The sequence below is a fragment of the Nematostella vectensis genome, chromosome 6 (genome assembly GCF_932526225.1).
Source record: "Nematostella vectensis chromosome 6, jaNemVect1.1, whole genome shotgun sequence".
Lineage (NCBI taxonomy): Eukaryota > Metazoa > Cnidaria > Anthozoa > Actiniaria > Edwardsiidae > Nematostella > Nematostella vectensis.
The window spans coordinates 14,944,798-14,965,659 of record NC_064039.1 but is presented as its reverse complement, the minus strand read 5'-3'; the positions used below and the strand labels follow the sequence as shown (position 1 = coordinate 14,965,659).

The following is a 20,862-nucleotide window of genomic DNA, read 5'->3' as shown; positions in this document are numbered from 1 at the left end:
TTAGCAACACGTGTTACAGACAAGCAAAGACCAAGGACTGTACTTTGCTCGGGCAGAGTTGGAGTCGAGGCATAATGGCACTATGACGTCAATCAATCATATCAATCAATGGCTGTCGTTTTTCTAAGTGGTCCAAAAGAGTCTGGGTCGGGCACGCGGGAGACCTGTGATATTCTAAAACGTTAAGGACTAGGCTCCATTTCCAAGATGGCTGCCAGCAAAATCGTAGAAAACACAAATTCCTGCAAGTTTACGTGAAAATTCTCGACTTACAAAGTTCTAGAGCGATATAAAAGCGAAAAAATGACTGAAGCGGACTTCCAAATATGGTATGTCATGCCTAATAAGGAAATGACCTAGTGAGCTAGAAAAACGACAGTTCTAAAACGATATAATGGACCTAGCTAAGGGCGGAGCTAAGGGTGACCCTATGGGTTCTATAGAACCAGCCTCCAAAATGTCAAAACAAGTCAAATGACAATAAATAATAAGCTTTTGTAAATAAAGAGCACAGATCCCATCGTCTGGTTTAAGGGTATAATAATCAGATACACTAAAGTATTTTTATACCGTTGTGCTTCAATATTTTTGCTACACTCGACTTTGCTGCCATTTGTAACTAAAAGAAATAATGCATGTGGTAGCCTATAAGGTGAGTTTGCACTTGTGAATAAAAATTATTTATCAATACAGCTTATATAATTATTATACAACTCTGTTAGGGTGGGGCAAAACTATCAAAATCGAATAAAAAGAAAATATAGTATACCTATACGCATGCTTTTTAAAGACATGATCCTAATCTGGACGCATCATTTTTTTTTTCGCTGCCCCCTCTCTCTATCGCTATCACCATGAGCAACACCATATGGCTCATGCTTTCCCATAGTGCTTTGCGGCTTCTTCAGTATCTCCACCTTTTTTGTCATATACAAAGCAAGGTTTTCTCTATAATATCACATATTTTGAAGTGTGCCCTAGCAATATTTTTCTGATAACCGTAGCTAATATTCTCTGGCTATAAGTTCCTATCACATTGGTGGTTAGTTCATTGCTTGGGCTGATGGCTGAGTATGTTGATGTTTCATCATTCACGTTAAACAGCCTCACTGTCAGCCAACATTTCGTAATCCTAGCAAAGTACCAGGTGTATACGAATCCTATTCCTTTAGGGAAATCAATGCAATACGTTCGATTGAACGCAGTTTTTAGCCGTACTTATAATGAACCGCAATGCCACATTCTACCCGGTTTTCAGGGGGGAGGCTTACGTTTGTAATTGACGCTTCGTTGACTTCGTTAATTAACTTATATGTAATAGTATTTGTGTCTAAAATTGTATTATTAAGATAAAGCTTATAATCTTTGCGAACAGAATTACACTCTCTGAACCAATCCAATCATTCCTTTAATTTCCGGTTAGTCAGTACTCACCGAGACATTCCACCTCGAAATATTTGGATGATCCACTGATCACGGCAAGCAATTAACAAACCAAATAATTGGTATTATACGGCAAGAGCAGAGCAAAGAGTAGTAATAATACACACAAATCAACTCTTCTCTGAGATCTTTTAGCGCTATATTTAGCTACTAACAAAGCATACTTAATTTTGCCACTCCCAGTTTAAACACTTTTAATCTTGTAAATTGATACAGCACAACCCGCATTTGGCACTCTCTAGCGAACACCGTGCATAAAGAACTGCAATTCACTATGTCTGGTCTCGTAAAAGCCAAGAAGTATGATTGGAAAGACTCCAATTTGGCTCTCTTCGGTTCCGACTTGGAGAAAAATGTAAGTAGTATTCCATTGTATCACCTAAATCGTTTATTTTTTGTCGATTTTTCACGCAATTGTCTTCAGACTGCAAGTCGGTAAAGGGCTCGCGTGAATCGGTTTTTATTTTTTACGATTTCTATTGCCGTCTTTAAAATTCTTATAAATATAAGAAAGACTCACTTTCTGAGATCGATAAAGTTTCAATTTCTTTAAAGAAATATTTCTTTATTTTTATTATGATTACCTATTCCCTAAATAATTTGTATTTTCGCGATGATTGAGAAAAGCAGCTTTCTAAAGAGTTAGGTTCCCCCAGGCTTCCATCACCAGTGTTTAACAGATTGTGGCCTTTGACCTCCGTGACTAGCAGGCCCTCCTATGTTTCTATCGCGCCGGCGAGAAACAAGACAAGGGCCTGATACAAGTACTGTTCGAATCGCATGTTCTCATGCCGGATTCCGGCATGGCTCCTGATTGGTAAAAAAACAAAGGGCACTCGAATGGGACGCGCTGATTGGCTCAGCTATATATAGTACCCTAGCCCGTCGACTGCTCGTTCTCAGAGTAATGGCGGACGCCAAAAGTGCTTTTGGCCTGGCGTTAGCAGAATTAGATAAATCGTTTTCTATAACATTTTTTAAAATGTATTTTCCTCTCCTTATTTTCTTCGGAAAAATTCCGCCTTATACTCAGGTTAGATATTCAAATGCATTGCCCATGCCGGTCATTGCTTGTGTTTATTTCTCATTGGTATCGTTTTTCGAAGCAAAGATCTACTAGTTATATCAAAGGCGTTGGATGTCATAGAAGCTGCTTAATACTACGGACATTATATGTAGTAGCTATCAAATTTTCAACAGACCAGGCGCCGAATATTTGAGAAATTTGTCTGTGAGAACACGAAGAATGCTTGGGGTTGTTTGCGCCACGTCCCGCGAGTTGTTAATTGAGTGAGCTTATCAAGTAATAGCATTTGTTTTCAAGCAGTGGTTTGTCTATTTAGAGGGAAAAGCCCGTAGTAAATTGGTGATGTGAATATCCTGTATTAATGTGTGGATCTGCAGTCATATACTTAAATCGTATATCTCCTGGGCCGTGAACTATCTTTGTGTTTGAAATCATTTAGCATAAAGTTACCCTCACCAGGGATCGTCGTTACTAAAATTATTACCCTTGCATGTAACACCAATGTATTTTTTTTTACATAAAATGCTGTTTATAATTTGATTTGGGCATTTAATTGTGCCACCACGCGAGTCATTGGAAAATTGACAGCCGACGTATTTCGACAGTGGCCTGAAAGGGGCTGCAGGCGTCGCGTTTAGTATTTGTGTCAGGCGTACTTTTATTTTCCCTCTCCAACTTTTGACAAATAAAATCGCCTGATACTCAGGCTACTAAAAAACTGGTAGAATTGATTGAAGAGGTATTTTTCACATATTTACTCGCTTAAAGCCTCCTTCGACTAGATGCTGCCCTCAAATAACTCCGAACTAGGGTCGTGTAACAGGTCTTAGAAGATTTTACCTGATTGGATTTATACACCACAGACAAAACTTTGGGAAACAAAACAATTAAACGGGAATACAATAGAACAATGAGGTAATCCAGCCAATCCTGTTAGGCCTTACGAGCGGCCTGCTACATGACTCCCTAACTAGGGTCCGGGAAGGGGTAAAAACGGGACCGGGACTTGCCTCGAGTCATTATGTAAAATTATATTTTTACGATTCGTCATAAAAGATAGAGCGTGCTGGGGTGTTTGACTTACCAGGTAGCACGAAGTCTAGGCAACGCGTTACATGACCCTAGCCTCGTCCCCAGCTTCTGACAGTCCTCTGGTATCAAACATTCTCTGCGATTAGCTGTCCCGGCCTTGCCTCGCAGGCTATCCCGGCCCCGAGCTCAGGGCGAGCGGAGAATCAAAAAGTGACGTCATTAACCGACAAGCCGCTCAGCCAATAGAAGCAAGGCTAACTTGACCAGGTTTACGAAGTAAACAGGTTAGGGCGTCGAAAAACAAAACACATTCCAGTAATTTAGAGAAGATTTCCTGTTTTGTTTTTTTTTAATCAGAATTCAGCCTAACAATGTCTTTTCCTACAGCCATCGGAAAAACTCTCGATGGCGGTCCAAATGAAATTCAGGAAAACTGAAAAAGTTGTTTTTTCAAGTGTTTCTCAAATTTAAAATTTACTTCGACCACCCCAAATGTGCTATATCTTAGGTTTAAATTCCAAATTCCTATTCACATCCAAATCCCCCCCCCCCCCCCCGAAGGATTCAGAATTTAGCCTAACAATGTCTTTTCCTACAGCCATCGGAGAAACTCTCGATGGCGGTCCAAATGAAATTCAGGAAAACTGAAAAAGTTGTTTTTTCAAGTGTTTCTCAAATTTAAAATTTACTTCGACCACCCCAAATGTGCTATATCTTAGGTTTAAATTCCAAATTCCTATTCACATCCAAATCCCCCCCCCCCCCCCCCCCCCGAAGGACACCAGGCAGCACTAGCACTATTTTGGTAGTTTCGAAATTGTTCGTCAAGGTTGGAACTGCCGTAATAGACCTATTTTATCTTAATGGCATCACGCGAGGCATAATTCCTAAAATGCGATGCTTTAGAAGGTGGCACAACCAGACTTTTAACTCAATGCGTAAAATCGTTTAAGTTAACCGTAACGCCCTTGGCATTTGTACAAAGCATGGGATTTTGTTATTTTCCAAGCTCATGCGCAAGCTCTAGTCTTATCTGCTGCAGTTGCTTTTTGCCTTGAGCAGAACTTATATAAACATATAAAGAGGGTACAGGATCTTGTATGTCTTCCTTGGTGGCCATACATGGCTAGTAGCTTTTGTCAAAATTCGGTAATAGCTTGAAGATTGTGTGATCTAAAATTAATAGCAAACCAGATTACCGAAATCCTTTGACAGTCAGTCTTGCACAAAACAGGGGGCGCAATGCAATTCATAGGACTAACCCTTTAAACGGATTTTGTCGTAAAAGGTCATTTTAACACAAACTGCAAATAATTATTGGATTTAGTGCCATTTTAACTCCAATAACATAGCCTCTTTGACAGCTAAAATTTGTTACTGCAAAACATCATGAATAATATCATCAATTCATACCAAAGGTTAGCCCTGCTTTTCTTGTACGACGAATCAGGTGAGAACGAACCCCCTGACGGTGAGCCAGCGTCTTAATTTGTTGTCATGGTAATCTTAGGTGAAGAAGGAGTCCGCTGAGGGTGAGCCCGCGTGGGAGGGCGCCGGAAAGGAGGTCGGAGTCCAGGTGTGGCGCATCGTCAAGTTCAAGGTACGCAAAGATTTATGGGACATTCTTCGCTTATTTCTTTAGGGTAGGTAGTATTGGCACCGCACCTCGCACATTTTGTGCACAAGTTGATTTTACAATCTGAAAAGAATTAAAATTTCGGGTCATGTAATATCATATGTTCCAGTCCACAGTCGGGTCCCACGATTTATACACAAACTAGTGTCTAAAGGAATGCTATAAGAAATGCAACATTATAGAAATACTTTTATGATGTCTAACTCAAAATTGTTTCTTCTTTTCAATATAATTTTTTCTTCATGTCGTAGTTTTTTTTTTATATTTTGTTTTATCAAAGGTCTTTTTCTGTAGGTTACACACTGGCCCAAGCAGGACTATGGACACTTCTACAACGGTGACTCCTACATCGTTCTGAACACCTACAAGAAGGATCCCAGCTCAGAGGCATGTGGTGTATATAAGACTGGCCCATGGGTAACGCTGGCCATATGTGTGTATATTAGACGGGTCCATGGTTAACACTGTACGTATGTGTGTATATAAAACGGGTCCATGGTTAACACTGGTCATATGTGTGTATATGAGACGGGCCTACGGTTAAAACTGGTCATATGTGTGTATATGAGACTGCCCCATGGTTAACACTGGTCATATGTGTGTATATAAGACTGGCCCATGGTTAACACTGGTAATATGTGTGTATATAAGACGGGCCCATAGGTAACACTGGTCGTATGTGTGTATAAGACTGGCCCATGGCTAACACTGGTCATATGTGGGTATATAAGACGGGCTCATAGTTAACACTGGTCATATGTGTGTATATAAGACGGGCCCATGGTTAACACTGGTCGTATGTGTGTATATAAGACTGGCCAATGGTTAACACTGGTCATGTGTGTGAATATAAGACGGGCCCAGGGTTAACACTGGTCATATGTGTGTATATAAGACGGGCCCATGGTTAACACTGGTCATATGTGTGTATATAAGACGGGCCCATGGTTAACACTGGTCATATGTGTGTATATAAGACGGGCCCATGGTTAACACTGGTCATATGTGTGTATATAAGACGGGCCCATGGGTAACACTGGTCGTATGTGTGTATAAGACTGGCCCATGGCTAACACTGGTCATATGTGTGTATATAAGACGGGCCCAGGGTTAACACTGGTCATATGTGTGTATATAAGACGGGCCCATGGTTAACACTGGTCATATGTGTGTATATAAGACGGGCCCATGGTTAACACTGGTTATATGTGTGTATATAAGACGGGCCCATGGTTAACAATGGTCATATGTGTGTATATAAGACGGGCCCAGGGTTAACACCTAAGGGAACTTGGCTGGCCCATTTGGCAGGCCCCGCGCTACTGTAGTGCCTTTGCCCAATCGATTAAAAGGTCCGAGGTACATGAGAAACAGTGTGAGCTAAAAAGGGGAAACCCAAGAGAAGATTGTCCAATAATTAGGGAAACGCTCCTATCAGGTTGACGGTTTCATAAAAACAAAATATTGTATTTATCAACATGATTAAACGTTATTATCCAGCCTTACGTGCCTATAGTAGTGTTTAACAATTATATCTACTCTGTAGGAGTTATCATACGACGTGCACTTCTGGATCGGAAGATTCTCAAGTCAAGACGAGTACGGCACTGCTGCGTACAAGACCGTAGAATTGGACCACTTTGTAAGTGAAGCTTCGATCAAACGTTCCACCCTTCAGCTTTCATTAAGCCTTGATCAAACGTTCCAAACTCCAGCTCTCACAGACAACTGTGTGAGTTACGCTTCGATCAAACGTTTTACTCTCTAGCTCTTACATCCCACTTTGTGAGTAAAGCCTCGATCAAACGTACCACCCTCCAGCTCTCATATACTACTTTGTGAGTTAAGCCTCGATCAAACGTTCCACTCTCTAGCTCTTACATACCACTTTGTGAGTTAAGCCTCGATGAAACATTCCACCCTTCAGCTCTCAAAGACCACTTTGTGAGTTAAGCCTCGATCACACGTTTCACTCTCAAAATGACACGATCAAGCCGGCAAAAGAGTTTGTGAGAGTCTAAATAGATCTTTTCCCTCTAGCTGATGGATGGTTGACCCCATGTTTCTTTCTCTTTTCTCTCGCCTCTAACAAGATCTTTTCCTCTAGCTGGATGATAAGCCCGTTGAGCATCGTGAGGTGGAAGGACACGAATCTACGCTTTTCAAAAGCTACTTTGACGCACTCATCACTCTAAAAGGAGGGTAAGGGATAAGCCAGTGTTGATTAAATACCCTGAGGGGGGGGGGGGGGGGGGGAGATTTTGACTCGGGACACCGTAAAATGTCAGACCTCCCCCCCCCCCTCCCGCTTCAGTGTTTTTTCTTTTTGCCCTCCCCCCAAATCATGATGATGATGACAATGATTGTCATGGTAGATGATTTATAGTGTTTAATGCTGCCGCTCCTGCCGCTGATGATAATAATGGTGATGACAATTCTAGTGCTGATTTTGATGACAATGATATGATAATGGGTTATGGTGGTGGTCATGCTAATATGAATGATCAGGTAAATGCTGATGGGGCTGATTCTGATGATAATGACACCACAGTGTTTATAGTCACCGACAATGGTGGTAACGGCCATGGTGAATAATGGTTAAAGATGTGATATCCTTTGATTTTATTGTTTTAGGGCGGAGACTGGATTCAGGAGAGTCAACCCGGAGGCATACAAGCCCCGCCTTTTGCACTTTTGCAAGAAGAACGTAAGCATCATAGCTTCCAGACGTCTTCACAATCCAGGCGTTTTCAAAATCCAGACATTTTCACAATCCAGACGTCTTCACATATCAGGCGTCTTTACAACCCAGGCGTCTTCACAATTCAGACATCTTCACAATCCAGGCGTCTTCACAATCCAGACATTTTCACATTTCAGGCGTCTTCACAATCGGCCAGACATCTTCACAATCAAGTTTAGGACTTGGGCATTGGACCATGATAATGTTATAACCCAAAGAAAAAGTGCTCTAAGCTTGAAATTAGTTAAAGGCGAATCGAACTAATAGAATATTTTTTTTCTTTGACTCAAGTTTTTTATCCTTATTTTATATATTCATTATCTTTTTTGGCAGAAAAAGATTGAGGTGACGGAGAAGAGTTTGAAGAGGGCCAACATGAACAACGGAGATGTGTTCATTGTTGACTTGGGTCTCACACTTTACCAGGTGAACACCACCCTTTTCAGTATGTATAATACACAGAAATACCAAATACACCTTTTGTGCACGTGTCCTGTTTGAGTCCTATTAGAATCCATATGAACCCATATGGAGTACTTCATAGATTACGACAGGTAAGGAATTTTGGAACAATCTCTTCCAAAAGATGTCAAGCGTTGGACTGTGAAGGAGAGGGTTTTTCATCTAATTGACTTTCATTATTATTTCCATTCCTAGCGATCAAGTAGCCAAATCATAACATCATGTGAAATGCCTTCTCTCTTTATGAAAGTCACAATGATACTCAGAAAACTAAAACAAGTGACCCCTAAACAGCCCCCTTTACGCTCAACCAAAGGTCACCTTTGAAAGCATTATATGGTTTATAAAAAAAAAATACATTTTTTTTGCTTTAGTGGAACGGCAGTCGCTGTAGCCCCGATGAAAAGTTCAGCGCTGCGCACTTCATGGACATTATCCAGGTATAAGATAAATCCCCGTTTACATGCTCGTAAAGCTGTAGAATTTGTTATCTTCTTTAATCCAAAATAAACTCCGTGTGGGGATGTTCGTTAGAGTGAATTGTCAGTAAAGTTGGAGTAATAATAATAATAATAATAATAATAATGATGATGATGATAGTGGTAGTATTAGTAGTAGTAGTAGTAATAATAATATTGGTGGTGCTGCTGATGATGATATGATGACGATAATATAAGATAATGATAATGATAATGATAATAAGGAGGAGGATATGATAATTAGATAATAACGATTATGATAATAATGATGATAATGAAGATTATGATAATAATGATTATAAGACGTTGAGAATAACCTACCAACCAACAATAATAACCACATACCAACATATTTATATTTACTTTCTTGATCCCAGTCCCAAAGAGCTGGAAAGCCAAAGACCAAGACTTTAGGTAAAAAAAAGCACTTTTTTCTAATATCAAATATTTCAATTTTAAAGTTCCAATTTTCCTTTACAGATCGGCAGACGGTTGAATATTTCAATGACAAGCTGGCTGCCGTCATTCCTGAAGGCAAACCAAAGAAGGACAAGGTGAGAATCCCAGGACATCTCGAGATTAGAGAGATGGGGCGGGGGGTATTACAAATGGAGGCGAGGGACCACCATGTTAGATATTTGAGCTTTCTGTGTCCTCACTGTAAACTTATACATTTCTTCTAAAATACAAGTCCAGTGAACCCGCCGCTGAGTGTCTTGTCTTATGCCAATCTGATATTATTTGTTTTATGGTGTCTATCTGCAGAAACCCGAGTCAAAACTTGAGAAGGTTTTGTCAAAGTAAGTCTTATAATTCACAAAACAGCTTAAAGCAAGGTTGGGGCACACTAACAAATTAACTTAGGGTGAGAATAACATTTGTTCTGGTTTGTACCTTGAACGACTTTTTCAACTCTTCTTTTGACACAGGTTGTCCGATGCGTCCGGACACTTGGTTTTCAGTGAGGTGTCACGTGGTTCTGCAGTCAAGCGAAGTCAGCTCAACACCAATGATGGTTGGTACCGGGGGTACGGGTAGTTAAGCCCCGCGCAAACAGTACGAATATCACGTTCTGTATCACGTTAACATCACGTTCTGTATCACGTCAATATCACGTCCTGGCTGAATAAAAAAAACAGGATTTGCGAGAAGGGAAGATAAGGGTTCTGGTGTGCAGCCATGGATACCATGTACATAAAGTCCAATGATTTGGCAATTTGTAATTATTTGACAGTTTTAATGATTTGACAATTAAACTAAGAAAAATTGGGCGCTTTCTTGCGGTCGAGCGGGGAGAGGATGGGGGGGGGGGGGGGACACACCTTTTTCCCATATAATGTAAGAATAGCCGGTAGTCCGACTATTTAGGTCTCAGATTTAACGGCTAGTGTGGATGAGTGCCTTGTGATCGTATCTGTGGTTTATTGTAGTCTTTATCATGAATGCTATTGACCATTGCTATGTGTAGAGCTCTAAGTGAGCTAGTGTCGATGATTATCTTATGATCGTATCTGTGGTTTATTGTAGTCTTCATCATGGATTCTGGCGACCATTGCTATGTGTGGAGCGGCAAGGGTTCCAGTGTTGACGAGCGGAGGAGGGCCATGGAATTCGCACACGTGAGTTGGCCATATCGAAATTTGGACATTTGAGCTATTTCCTATTTTTTTATATACATAAGTAAGAAAAAAAGTAGGAATTTACAAAAACACAACAACAAGAAATTTTGTTGGAAAGATACGTTACGGTGTAAGCCAAGAAAACACGAGCAAAAATACAACATTTTTTTTATTTGGTAAAGTACTGCAGTGTAGATGCGGCATCTAAACGAGTATAAAACGGCACTTTTAACAACTAGCAATGAAGGTAGGCGTAAGTGCAGTAACGGTAGCCAATGCGCTCATATCGTTGCCATACTATTTTTTCAGAATTACCTTATGAAGAGCGATAGCCCATTCCTTCCTATCACCTGTGTTGTCGAGGGGAACGAGACTGATGACTTTAACAAGGCCTTCTAGACGACGTGCGAAGGTACACATGGATAGTGTGGATCCATAATAAAGTCTGCTTTACACAGCACGATTTAGTCGTATGCAACTTGCCTAGGCTGATTTACACAGCACGATTTAGTCGTATGCAACTTGCCTAGGCTGATTTACACTCTGCTATTCAAGTTGCAGAGGTGTTGCAGGCAAGCGCATACCACTAAATCGTACTCTGTAAATAAGCCTTAAAAGGAAATGGGGACGGTTTGTGTTGGGGCACATCATTTAATCTTGTTTTGAAAGATGTAGTTTTTCTAGCTCGCTCGGTTAAATTCTTGAGGGAAGAGCTGTGGGTTACCTTTGATTTCTAGACAGATTTCTATCAATGTGTTCAAAACAAACATGGTTTTCGTTGATATATTTAAAACATTTCACAAGTTTGGTGGCTCCTAAATTATTTTTTTAAGAATATATCTGGGGCTTGCAGAAACACACGCTGGTTCAAATGTACATTCCCGAAAGACGATTGGGACTGACTTTTAAGCGTTTTAGTATTGTTGATGATATTTTCTATATTATATATCATCATTATTCGTCAATCTCCGGCAAACCGGTTCCCCCTCCTTCCCACTCCCCTTCAACTCAAAATACGGACAATAACAACGTTCTTCTCTTTCTAGTTCCAGCAGTCATAACAGCAAACGTTGCAAGTCTGGTTGTGCAGTGAAACATAAGTTAAATATAAACATTTTAGATTTTTGGTTGTAAAAAAAACAGTCTATCAAATGGAATAAAATAAACTCTGTTTAAGCGACGCCACAGATTTATCTCTATACACTGCTGATAACCGCAATATTCTACAGCGACAACTTCCTATTTAAATGTTCCAATGCTAAACCACCGAACTCCTAAAAAAGAGAAACCGCAGGTGACATGTTATCCATTTTACATCATGATCTCCTCGTAGATGAGAATCAGTCCTTTGGCTTCGCCGTTATTTTTCTGTACTCGTTTCGCTTTCTCCGCATCACGAGCGAGAAAGAAATTTCTACGAATAAGGGGAGAAAATCAGTTAAATCAGGGATTTTAAAACTACTCCTCGAAAGGGTCGAGTTTAATTCGACTTTAGTGGGGTAAATCTAACTCCTGATTGTTCGATATTATTTTCTGTTTCATGTTTACATGGCCTAAACAAAATTGTAAAGAACATAACCATAGCTAAGAGTAAGACTGAGCTAAGAGTCCTTAGAAAGCCAGAACTTAGGGATAAGATCTGAAACGAGCCCTCTGACTTGTTTTTTTGTGTGTGCCTTGTTGTGAAGCGCTCTGATTAGTATGTAAGTTTACGTGACGTGTAGTTGTGTGACTTGTTTACGTGACATGGAATATTTATTGACTTCCCATATATAGAGCGATACACGCCCATCTAATGATAAGTTATCGTATAAAAGCTGGACCTCGGTACTTGCAAGGTCACGTTTGAAGGCGTAGCTGCATTGGATTCGTTTAAAAATGTCTGGTCTCGTGAAAGCCAAGAAGTATGATTGGAAGGACTCCAATTTGGCCCTTTTCGGCTCCGACTTGGAGAAAAATGTAAGTGTGCAGTTAATATTTGAAATGATAATGAAGTTAGCTTTTGTTATTGGTGACATTTGCGAGAAATTTGTTTCGTTGTGAAGAAGTAAGCGATCTGAAGTTTCTTGTGAGAACATGACACAGTTGAAAGTGGCAAATATTTGAATTAACACGGCTAACTAGCGACACTAGCGAACATTTTTAAAAAAAAGTTTGATGTCGTGTCTTACTTGAGTCATAACAATTATCTAAAGGATAAATATCTTCTCTCGGTGAAGGTAGCTTCGAAAAAGATGTCTAATAATCTATGACCTAAGCCTATATATTCAGATTACAGCTACTTAAGCTAATGATGCCTCGGTAAATCATAAATGATTTTCACTTTAAAGACATGCTAGAATTCCTTTGGTGAAAAGATAATCGATTTGTCAAGCTGAATAATGCTAATTATGATAATTGCTACCGAACAGAGTGTTACTCGCTTTTTAAGCAATAAAATGTACTTTCCTTGATGCTTAAAACCAAATTTGAGCAAGGCTATGTAAATTTCTTTGAAGCGTATTATAAAAGCGTGATAGCGTTTTTGTGAGGAGCAAAAATATTCGTATTGTCGCAAAACCAAGTGTGAAATGAGGCAAATATTTGTCTATTTGCCCCCCGTGACAAAACAAAACCTCACACAATACAGCGGCGTAGCCAGGATTTTTAACAGGAATAAATTTACTGTTCTTAATTTTTTTTATGTTATTGGAACTAAACAATCAGAAATGAATCGATTAAGAGAAGTATAAAAGTTGATATGCCACTTGAGCACGATTTGAAAAAGACAAGTATAATAACAAAGCAATCAAATCGTTGGTGTGCAGTTCAAAATAAATTATGCCTTTTTTCGGTCAGGCCCCCTGCACGGCCCGATTCTGTGAACGAGAATTTGGTTAGATACGCAAAGTTTCGATATCTATTTCGCATATTATTGTCTTTTTTATTTTTGCATTAGAAATTATTTACTGTGATTTAACTGTGATAATAATTTCAATATACTCTGAACAATGATTGGAAGTAACAACTAGAACAATTGAGCAAAACACTCTCTGTTTAGATTAAGGGCCTGCTGTGAGATTCGTGCGTAAAAGCGAGGCTTTAGCTTTATTATTTATATATTTTTATATATTTATTATTATTATTATTATTATTATTATTATTATTATTATTATTATTATTATTATTATTATTATTATTATTATTATTATTATTATTATTATTATTATTATTATTGCATGTCGAGGTCAAAATCGCAACACTGCAATTATTTGCAATTTATTTGTTGTCATGGTGATCTTAGGTGAAGAAGGAGTCCGCTGAGGGTGAGCCCGCGTGGGAGGGCGCCGGAAAGGAGGTCGGAGTCCAAGTGTGGCGCATCGTCAAGTTTAAGGTACGCAAGGTTCCATGGGACACTTACTGTAGGCTCTCTATTAAGCTAGATTATAAATAGGAGATATGATTTCTGTTTTCGCCCTACATGTAACGCAAATCAAACGTTTATTAAAAGTGTATAGGTATCGAGGCATGACATAACAGAGCCTCTAGTGACTTTGTATAAGTTCTTTTATCTAAAATGCGCCAGCATTTCTGATCGTCAAGCCGGCTTGACTAAGGGTAGAGACATTAGGAGCCTTGATTTAGAATACGGCGCCGCACTTAGAAGTGTTTTGATCCAGTATGTGATCTCCTCAGGTGGAACACTGGCCAAAAGAAGACTACGGCAAATTTTTTAATGGAGATTCTTACATCGTCCTGAACACCTACAAGGAGCCTGGTACTGAGGTACAGCATTATCACTATCACCGCCACCACCATCATCAACAACAACATCACCATTATCAACACCACCATCATCGTCACCACCACCATCACCACCGCCACCACCATCATCAACAAAAACATCACCATTATCAACACCACCATCATCGCCACCACCATCATCATCACCATCATCAACAAAAACATCACCATTATCAACACCACCATCATCGCCACCACCATCATCATCACCATCACCATCATCGTCACCATCACCATCACCACCATCATCGTCACCACCACCATCACCACCATCATCGTCATACCACCACCATCACCATCATGGCCACCATCACCACCACCGTCATCATTGTCACCACCACCATGACCATCATCTTCGACAACAACATCAACAACACCACCATTATCACCACCACCGACCAACCTCGTCGTCGTCACCATCATCATCACCATTATCAGAATCAACACTATCAGACATCATTATTGTTATTGTGATCATCATCAACAGCAGAAACCACAAATGATCACGACAATAACGAAACAACAAAAAAACAAGGAATCACAACAAAAACTCCAATTTTTGCCTTTGCAATTTAAGGGATGGGATGACATTGTGCGAATTTAGTTCAGTGTTCGTAATGTGGCCCTTGGCGCTGTCATTATTGCCCATTTCTCTGATTACATCATTGCCTCACAGAATCTCTTGTACGACGTGCACTTTTGGATCGGAAAGTTTTCCTCTCAAGATGAATATGGAACAGCGGCGTACAAGACAGTGGAACTCGACCACTTTGTAAGTTAGCACGGTCTCGTAGCAAGGCACTAGCTGCACTTAAAAATGACTTAACATCAGATTTTTAACGTATGCTGAGTACTAAACGGAATAGGGTGAGAAATAAAAGAATCGCTCTATCTATTCTTTTTCAACTCCGCTGCTTTACCTTTTCACGAGTTTAACGCTAGCGTAAGCATCTTATTTTGTCTTATTTGTACTATTTCTGTTTCAGTTGAACGATGTACCCGTGCAGCACCGTGAAGTCGAGGGCCACGAGTCGCAATTGTTCAAGGGTTACTTCTCCACTCTTACCATCATGAAGGGAGGGTATGTTACACAGGGTGACCACAGCATAATATTCTCCACTCTTACCATCATGAAGGGAGGGTGTGTTACACAGGGTGACCACATCGTTATCTTCCCCACTCTAAACATCATGAAGAGAGGTTAAGGTTTACAGGGTGACCACATCGTAATCTTCTCCACTCTTACCATTAAGTTCCACAGGGTGACCACATCGTAATCTTCTCCACTCTTACCATTAAGGTCCACAGGGGGACCACATCGTAATCTTCTCCACTCTTAACATCATAAAGGGAGGTTAAGGTCCACAGGGTGACCACATCGTAATCTTCTCCACTCTTACCATCATAAATGGAGGTTATGGTCCACAGGGTGACCACATCGTAATCTTCTCAACTCTTTACATTATAAAGGGAGGTTAAGGTTCACAGGGTGACCACATCGTAATCTTCTCAACTCTTTACATCATAAAGGGAGGTTAGGGTCCACAGCGTGACCACATCGTCATCTTCTCAACTCTTACCATCATAAAGGGAGGTTTAGCTCCACAGGCTGACCACATCATAAAGGGAGGTTAGGGTCCACCATCTTGTACCGGTGTGATCATGTATGTAATCATGTACCTGTGTGGTCATGTACCTGTGTGGTCATGTACCTGTGTGATCATGTACCTGTGTGATCATGTACCTGTGTGATCATGTACCTGTGTGATCATGTACCTGTGTGATCGTGTACCTGTGTGATCGTGTACCTGTGTGGTCGTGTACCTGTGTGGTCGTGTACCTGTGTGGTCGTGTACCTGTGTGGTCGTGTACCTGTGTGGTCGTGTACCTGTGTGGTCGTGTACCTGTGTGGTCGTGTACCTGTGTGGTCGTGTACCTGTGTGGTCGTGTACCTGTGTGGTCGTGTACCTGTGTGGTCGTGTACATGTGTGGTCGTGTACCTGTGTGGTCGTGTACCTGTGTGGTCGTGTACCTGTGTGGTCGTGTACCTGTGTGGTCGTGTACCTGTGTGGTCGTGTACCTGTGTGGTCGTGTACCTGTGTGGTCGTGTACCTGTGTGGTCGTGTACCTGTGTGGTCGTGTACCTGTGTGGTCGTGTACCTGTGTGGTCGTGTACCTGTGTGGTCGTGTACCTGTGTGGTCGTGTACCTGTGTGGTCGTGTACCTGTGTGGTCATGCCCCTGTGTGGTCATGCCCCTGTGTATTTTCTGTTCTCTGCTCTCTCAAGTCATATAGAAACAATTTAATAACACCTGATGGATTTACTTACAGCGTTTTATTTTCTAGCGCTGATTCTGGATTCAAACACGTGTTACCCGAGGCTTATACACCACGCCTGTTTCACGTCTTTAAAGAAGGGGTAAATACTTGGTACTTAGTAAAGAAGGGGTAAATACTTGATACTTAGTAAAGTACAAGAAGGGGTAATTCCATTTATTTAAGAAATAGCATTTTTTTTGGAGAGAATACGTTGTTTTTTTTGCTCGTAGCTGCAGCTTTTGTACAAAGTTATATGGTTTTCTATTTATGGTCACAAAACTTCAACAAAGGAATGGCTTTGTATCTTTACATTCGGCGTGATGTGATAGGTGAGGCCTGAACACAGTTGTGGCTTTTTATTTTTTATTTTTTTTAATACAGCGAACTTTATGGGGGAATCATTTTTCAGTTTACCCCACACCTGAACCCCCCCTCCCCTCCCTCCTCAAAACGCAAATAGAACAACAGCCTCACTTGTGCCAGCTCCCTTTATGTTAACTGCATTTGCCAAATAATCTAGGAATATCCTTGACCAACCATCTTGCTGTTCTTAGCCATAAGAGTTGTTTTTCTAATAACTGTATATAATTTCCCTGTCTCGTTGTTGTTGTTGTCGTTACGTCTAATGTTTTCATTACTAATTGTTTTGTCTTTGCCCTGCCACATTGTGGAAAAGCCTTTATAAACAAACAAACAAACGAACGAACGAACGACAAACGAACGAACGAACGACAAACGAACGAACGAACGAACGAACGAACGAACGAACAAACGAACGAACGAACGAACAAACAAACAAACAAATAAATTAATATTCAATCATCTAACTTTCAGAAATGTGTCATAGTTCGACAAAAGCAGATGAAACGAACCAACATGTGTAATTCGGATGTGTTCATCGTTGACCTTGGCCTCGTCATCTACCAGGTAACAAAAGGAGGGGTTCCAGATTTTTTAACTTCTTGTATGCTAAAATTTATCCCTTTCTTATAATTCCAATTGAAATTAGTTTAGTTAACGGATAACTCGTAACCGAGATTGGTTCGCCACTGAATGAGAAAAAGTTTAACGCCAAATTCTGGTTTACGTAGTGGGTTGGATGCGACGCCAGTCCTTTCGAGAAAAACAAGGCAGCACAGTATATACAAGTAATCAAGGTAAGTGTCATAGGAAGATAGTGAAATACCAATATTTAGAAGATTGCTAGATAAGGCGTTTATTTCTCTATTCGAAAGTTTTTATTTATCCAAATTGGCGTCAAATCAGACTGTTTCAAATGTCGTCTTGTTCCAGTAGACGCTTTTTAACACTTTTGTCTTTTTAGGATGAACGCTCGGGTGGGGATATCAAGATACACCTTCTTGGTGAGTATTGTAGTGTTGATGATGAATGATGCTGTTGATAATGGCGGCGGTGTTGTTGTTTTTGTCGTCCTTGTATATTAATATATGTATATATATATATTGTCGTCCTTGGTTATCAGTAACCACTTAAATATATATTTTGTCGTCCTTGTTTATTAATATTAATATATTAATATATTAGTATATTTTTGCTTCAAAGGATATAAATTGCTGGGTATTAAAAGTAAAATAGTGGTACTCTGTTTTATCAAATGCTGTGTTTTATACAGAAAATCAAACGGTGGAGAACTTCAACCCTAAGCTGGCGAAAACTATACCGGAAGGAAAACCCAAGAAGGACAAGGTACAAGCACTACTGTCACTTCTAATAAAAGCAGAAATGGAGCAAATGGAGTAGCAAATCACTTGACGCCAAGAGGCAAAACTGAAAGGATGCCTCGACAAGATTTCAAGATTTTTAATTTCTCGATTTCAATTTTCTTGTATTCAATAAGCGCAAGCGGTACATTTTTTTACAAACTTTGGACGGAATATTTGATTTTGTATTTATTATCTTCATCAGCATTACCATCATCATCATCGTCGTCGTCGTCGACGATGTTCCTGTATTCTTGTACTGTGGCTCAAAAGGCTTAAGCTACGTCCGCTCTAGTATCGAAACACATGCCTGATGCCAGAGGAGTGCAGTAATCTCGATGGATTGAATTTCCAATTAGTACAACAGACTCAGTTCATGTACCTAAGATTTACATCACATTTGCATGAGGAGTCATTTATCTCAAGTAGTTTTAATTAAAAATTAACATTACCTTAAAATATTGTGATTGTTTTGTAGACTGATGCCCCACCTCCCGAGAAGGTTCTGAATAAGTAAGTACGTACTTGCACACGGCAAAATAAAGCTTCTACTCGTTTTTAACACATAATATAAAAAATTATTTGTGTAAAAATTGCGCGATTTCGCGTTTTGAAATTGTGTGCGTTATGATCTCAAATGGACGTTGTAAGGTTCAACACACGAACTCCTCTTGGACCATTAGAACCGCGCGCCTATCATCAGTATTGTTGTGAATTGTGTGATTATCGTTGTAAGGTTCAACACACGAACTCCTCTTGGACTATTAGAACCGCGCGCCTATCATCAGTATTGTTGTTAATTGTGTGATTATCGTTGTAGGGTGTCTGATGCCTCAGGAAGTCTGAACTGCGAGGAAGTCTCCCGCGGCTCGGCTATCTCCAGAAGTCAGCTTGATAGCAATGATGGTTAGTGGCGTGAATTTTGTCTAGATTTTGCTAGTATAGAACTCTGTTAATGCCCCCTGATTTGGAATCTCAGTTTATTAGAAGGCATAAACACTACTACTGATATCTTGACTTGCTGACATTTTTCCAAGATAAGGCCCCTATCAGAACAAGCCTTACAGTTCTGCGGTTGAGATCGTTACATCATCTATTCTAAAGTTACTATAGAAGCAATAAAATGTGAACATCTAATGAGACAGAAATTTAACACACTATACCTTAGAACTTCTTTCGTTCTGAGTAACTGTTACTTCAACGTCGCTCATTAATATAAAGACCTTAACAGAGCTTTAGAAGGCCTCGAAATATTGGGGTGCACGATACAGAAACAATTAAGAAAATATTGGGGTTTCAACCTCGCCTCTATTGGTAATTCTTTATATGTGTTTTAAACTGTTAAACATTGTTGGGAGACACGCCCTGGTGCCACACCCCCTGCTTAACACTTGTGAATTTGATCTCTTAGTGTTCCTCTTTGACACCGGTTGTCACTGTTATGTATGGGTCGGCGCTGGCGCTAGTATCGATGAGCGCGGCAAGGCGATGACTTATGCACACGTGAGTATTGGCAAGACGTGGCCACGGGCTCTAGATAGTTTACCGTCTAATAATGTCTTGTTAGTGTTTATCAAACCACGTATTCCCACCTTAACAGCATCGAGTATTTCACTTTTTTTATGTTGACTTTGATCAGAAAATAAGAAATGCATGTTCGAAAGTAAACTACAGCAAGCGAAGTTCACAACGTTGTATTTAAACACTTTCTTTCTTGGTTTCAGAACTATCTGGGGCAAACTGATCACCCATTCTTGCCTGTCACGGTTGTGGCCGAAGGCAAGGAGACCAATGACTTCAACAGTGCTTTCTAGACAGGTTTTGATTAAGATTTTTTGCGGAGCCCTTATTTCATGTTTTGTAGGTATTTCCCAATCAGGTTATTCCCACTAAAGAATAACTGAACTAATAAAAAAGACTTGACTCTAAATTTTATGGTTACTTTACAATCCATCAGACTTTTGTAGCAACATGCTTGAATTCTAGCATGTTGCTGAAGAAAAAAAAATATAAGATTTTTTTTCTTTGGACCTCTAATGCTGGATTTCGAAGGCGCAGAAAAAGCACATGCCTTAACTGATGTTGTCAGGGACTACAAAAGGGGAAGGTGAGGAAACCGTGAGCATGTGTAATCCAGTAGGATTTTCGTGATGAAAGCAAACCACACCTATCTAGTTTAGTTAAGAGGACCTTGACAAACACAAAAATTTTTTTCGGCAAATTTGTAACATGCACCGACCTGCTTTTTCCTCATGGCCCTCTACGTGCACATTTATAGAAAACATGCCTTTTGAATGTGGTCACTCGCGATTGTGCTGTGCCGAGAGATACAGCTCTTTTTTACTCCCTAAGCTTGGGAGTTTTTGGAGACAGTAGAATCTAATCTGCAACTACCATCAAAGTGTGATCAATCATTATCGCCATGGGGACTACATCTGCAGTGACATGACATTATTATAAATAGCTGAACTGATACTTTTGAAATCTTTGAGTGTCCAGAACCAAGGTGGTACTGACCATTTCCAATTTCCCGCGGAGAATTTTTGTAACGCCACACATGCACTTGGTGACTTTCCTTTTTGATGACTGGACGCAAAC

The 20,862-nt window shown here is 40.1% G+C and overlaps 2 protein-coding genes across 2 annotated transcripts; both read left to right on the top strand.

The window, feature by feature from the left end:
* The first annotated feature begins 1,648 nt into the window (after positions 1-1,648).
* On the top strand, positions 1,649-12,399 carry LOC5515118 (gelsolin-like protein 1). The gene is made up of 15 exons (XM_048728496.1): positions 1,649-1,798; positions 5,013-5,102; positions 5,433-5,525; positions 6,685-6,780; positions 7,246-7,340; positions 7,773-7,845; positions 8,215-8,307; positions 8,718-8,783; positions 9,200-9,236; positions 9,303-9,376; positions 9,588-9,622; positions 9,752-9,837; positions 10,350-10,441; positions 10,751-10,853; positions 11,488-12,399. The coding sequence occupies exons 1-14, from the start codon at positions 1,718-1,720 to the stop codon at positions 10,838-10,840; spliced, it is 1,101 nt and encodes a 366-aa protein (XP_048584453.1). The 5' UTR covers positions 1,649-1,717; the 3' UTR covers positions 10,841-10,853; positions 11,488-12,399.
* Positions 12,243-20,194, top strand: LOC5515160 (gelsolin-like protein 2). Its single transcript, XM_048728495.1, has 14 exons — positions 12,243-12,400; positions 13,725-13,814; positions 14,117-14,206; positions 14,901-14,996; positions 15,211-15,305; positions 16,571-16,643; positions 17,378-17,470; positions 17,635-17,700; positions 17,868-17,907; positions 18,177-18,250; positions 18,743-18,777; positions 19,085-19,170; positions 19,676-19,767; positions 19,989-20,194. Exons 1-14 carry the CDS (start codon positions 12,320-12,322, stop codon positions 20,076-20,078), a joined length of 1,101 nt encoding a protein of 366 aa, XP_048584452.1. The 5' UTR covers positions 12,243-12,319; the 3' UTR covers positions 20,079-20,194.
* Positions 20,195-20,862: the final 668 nt, after the last annotated feature.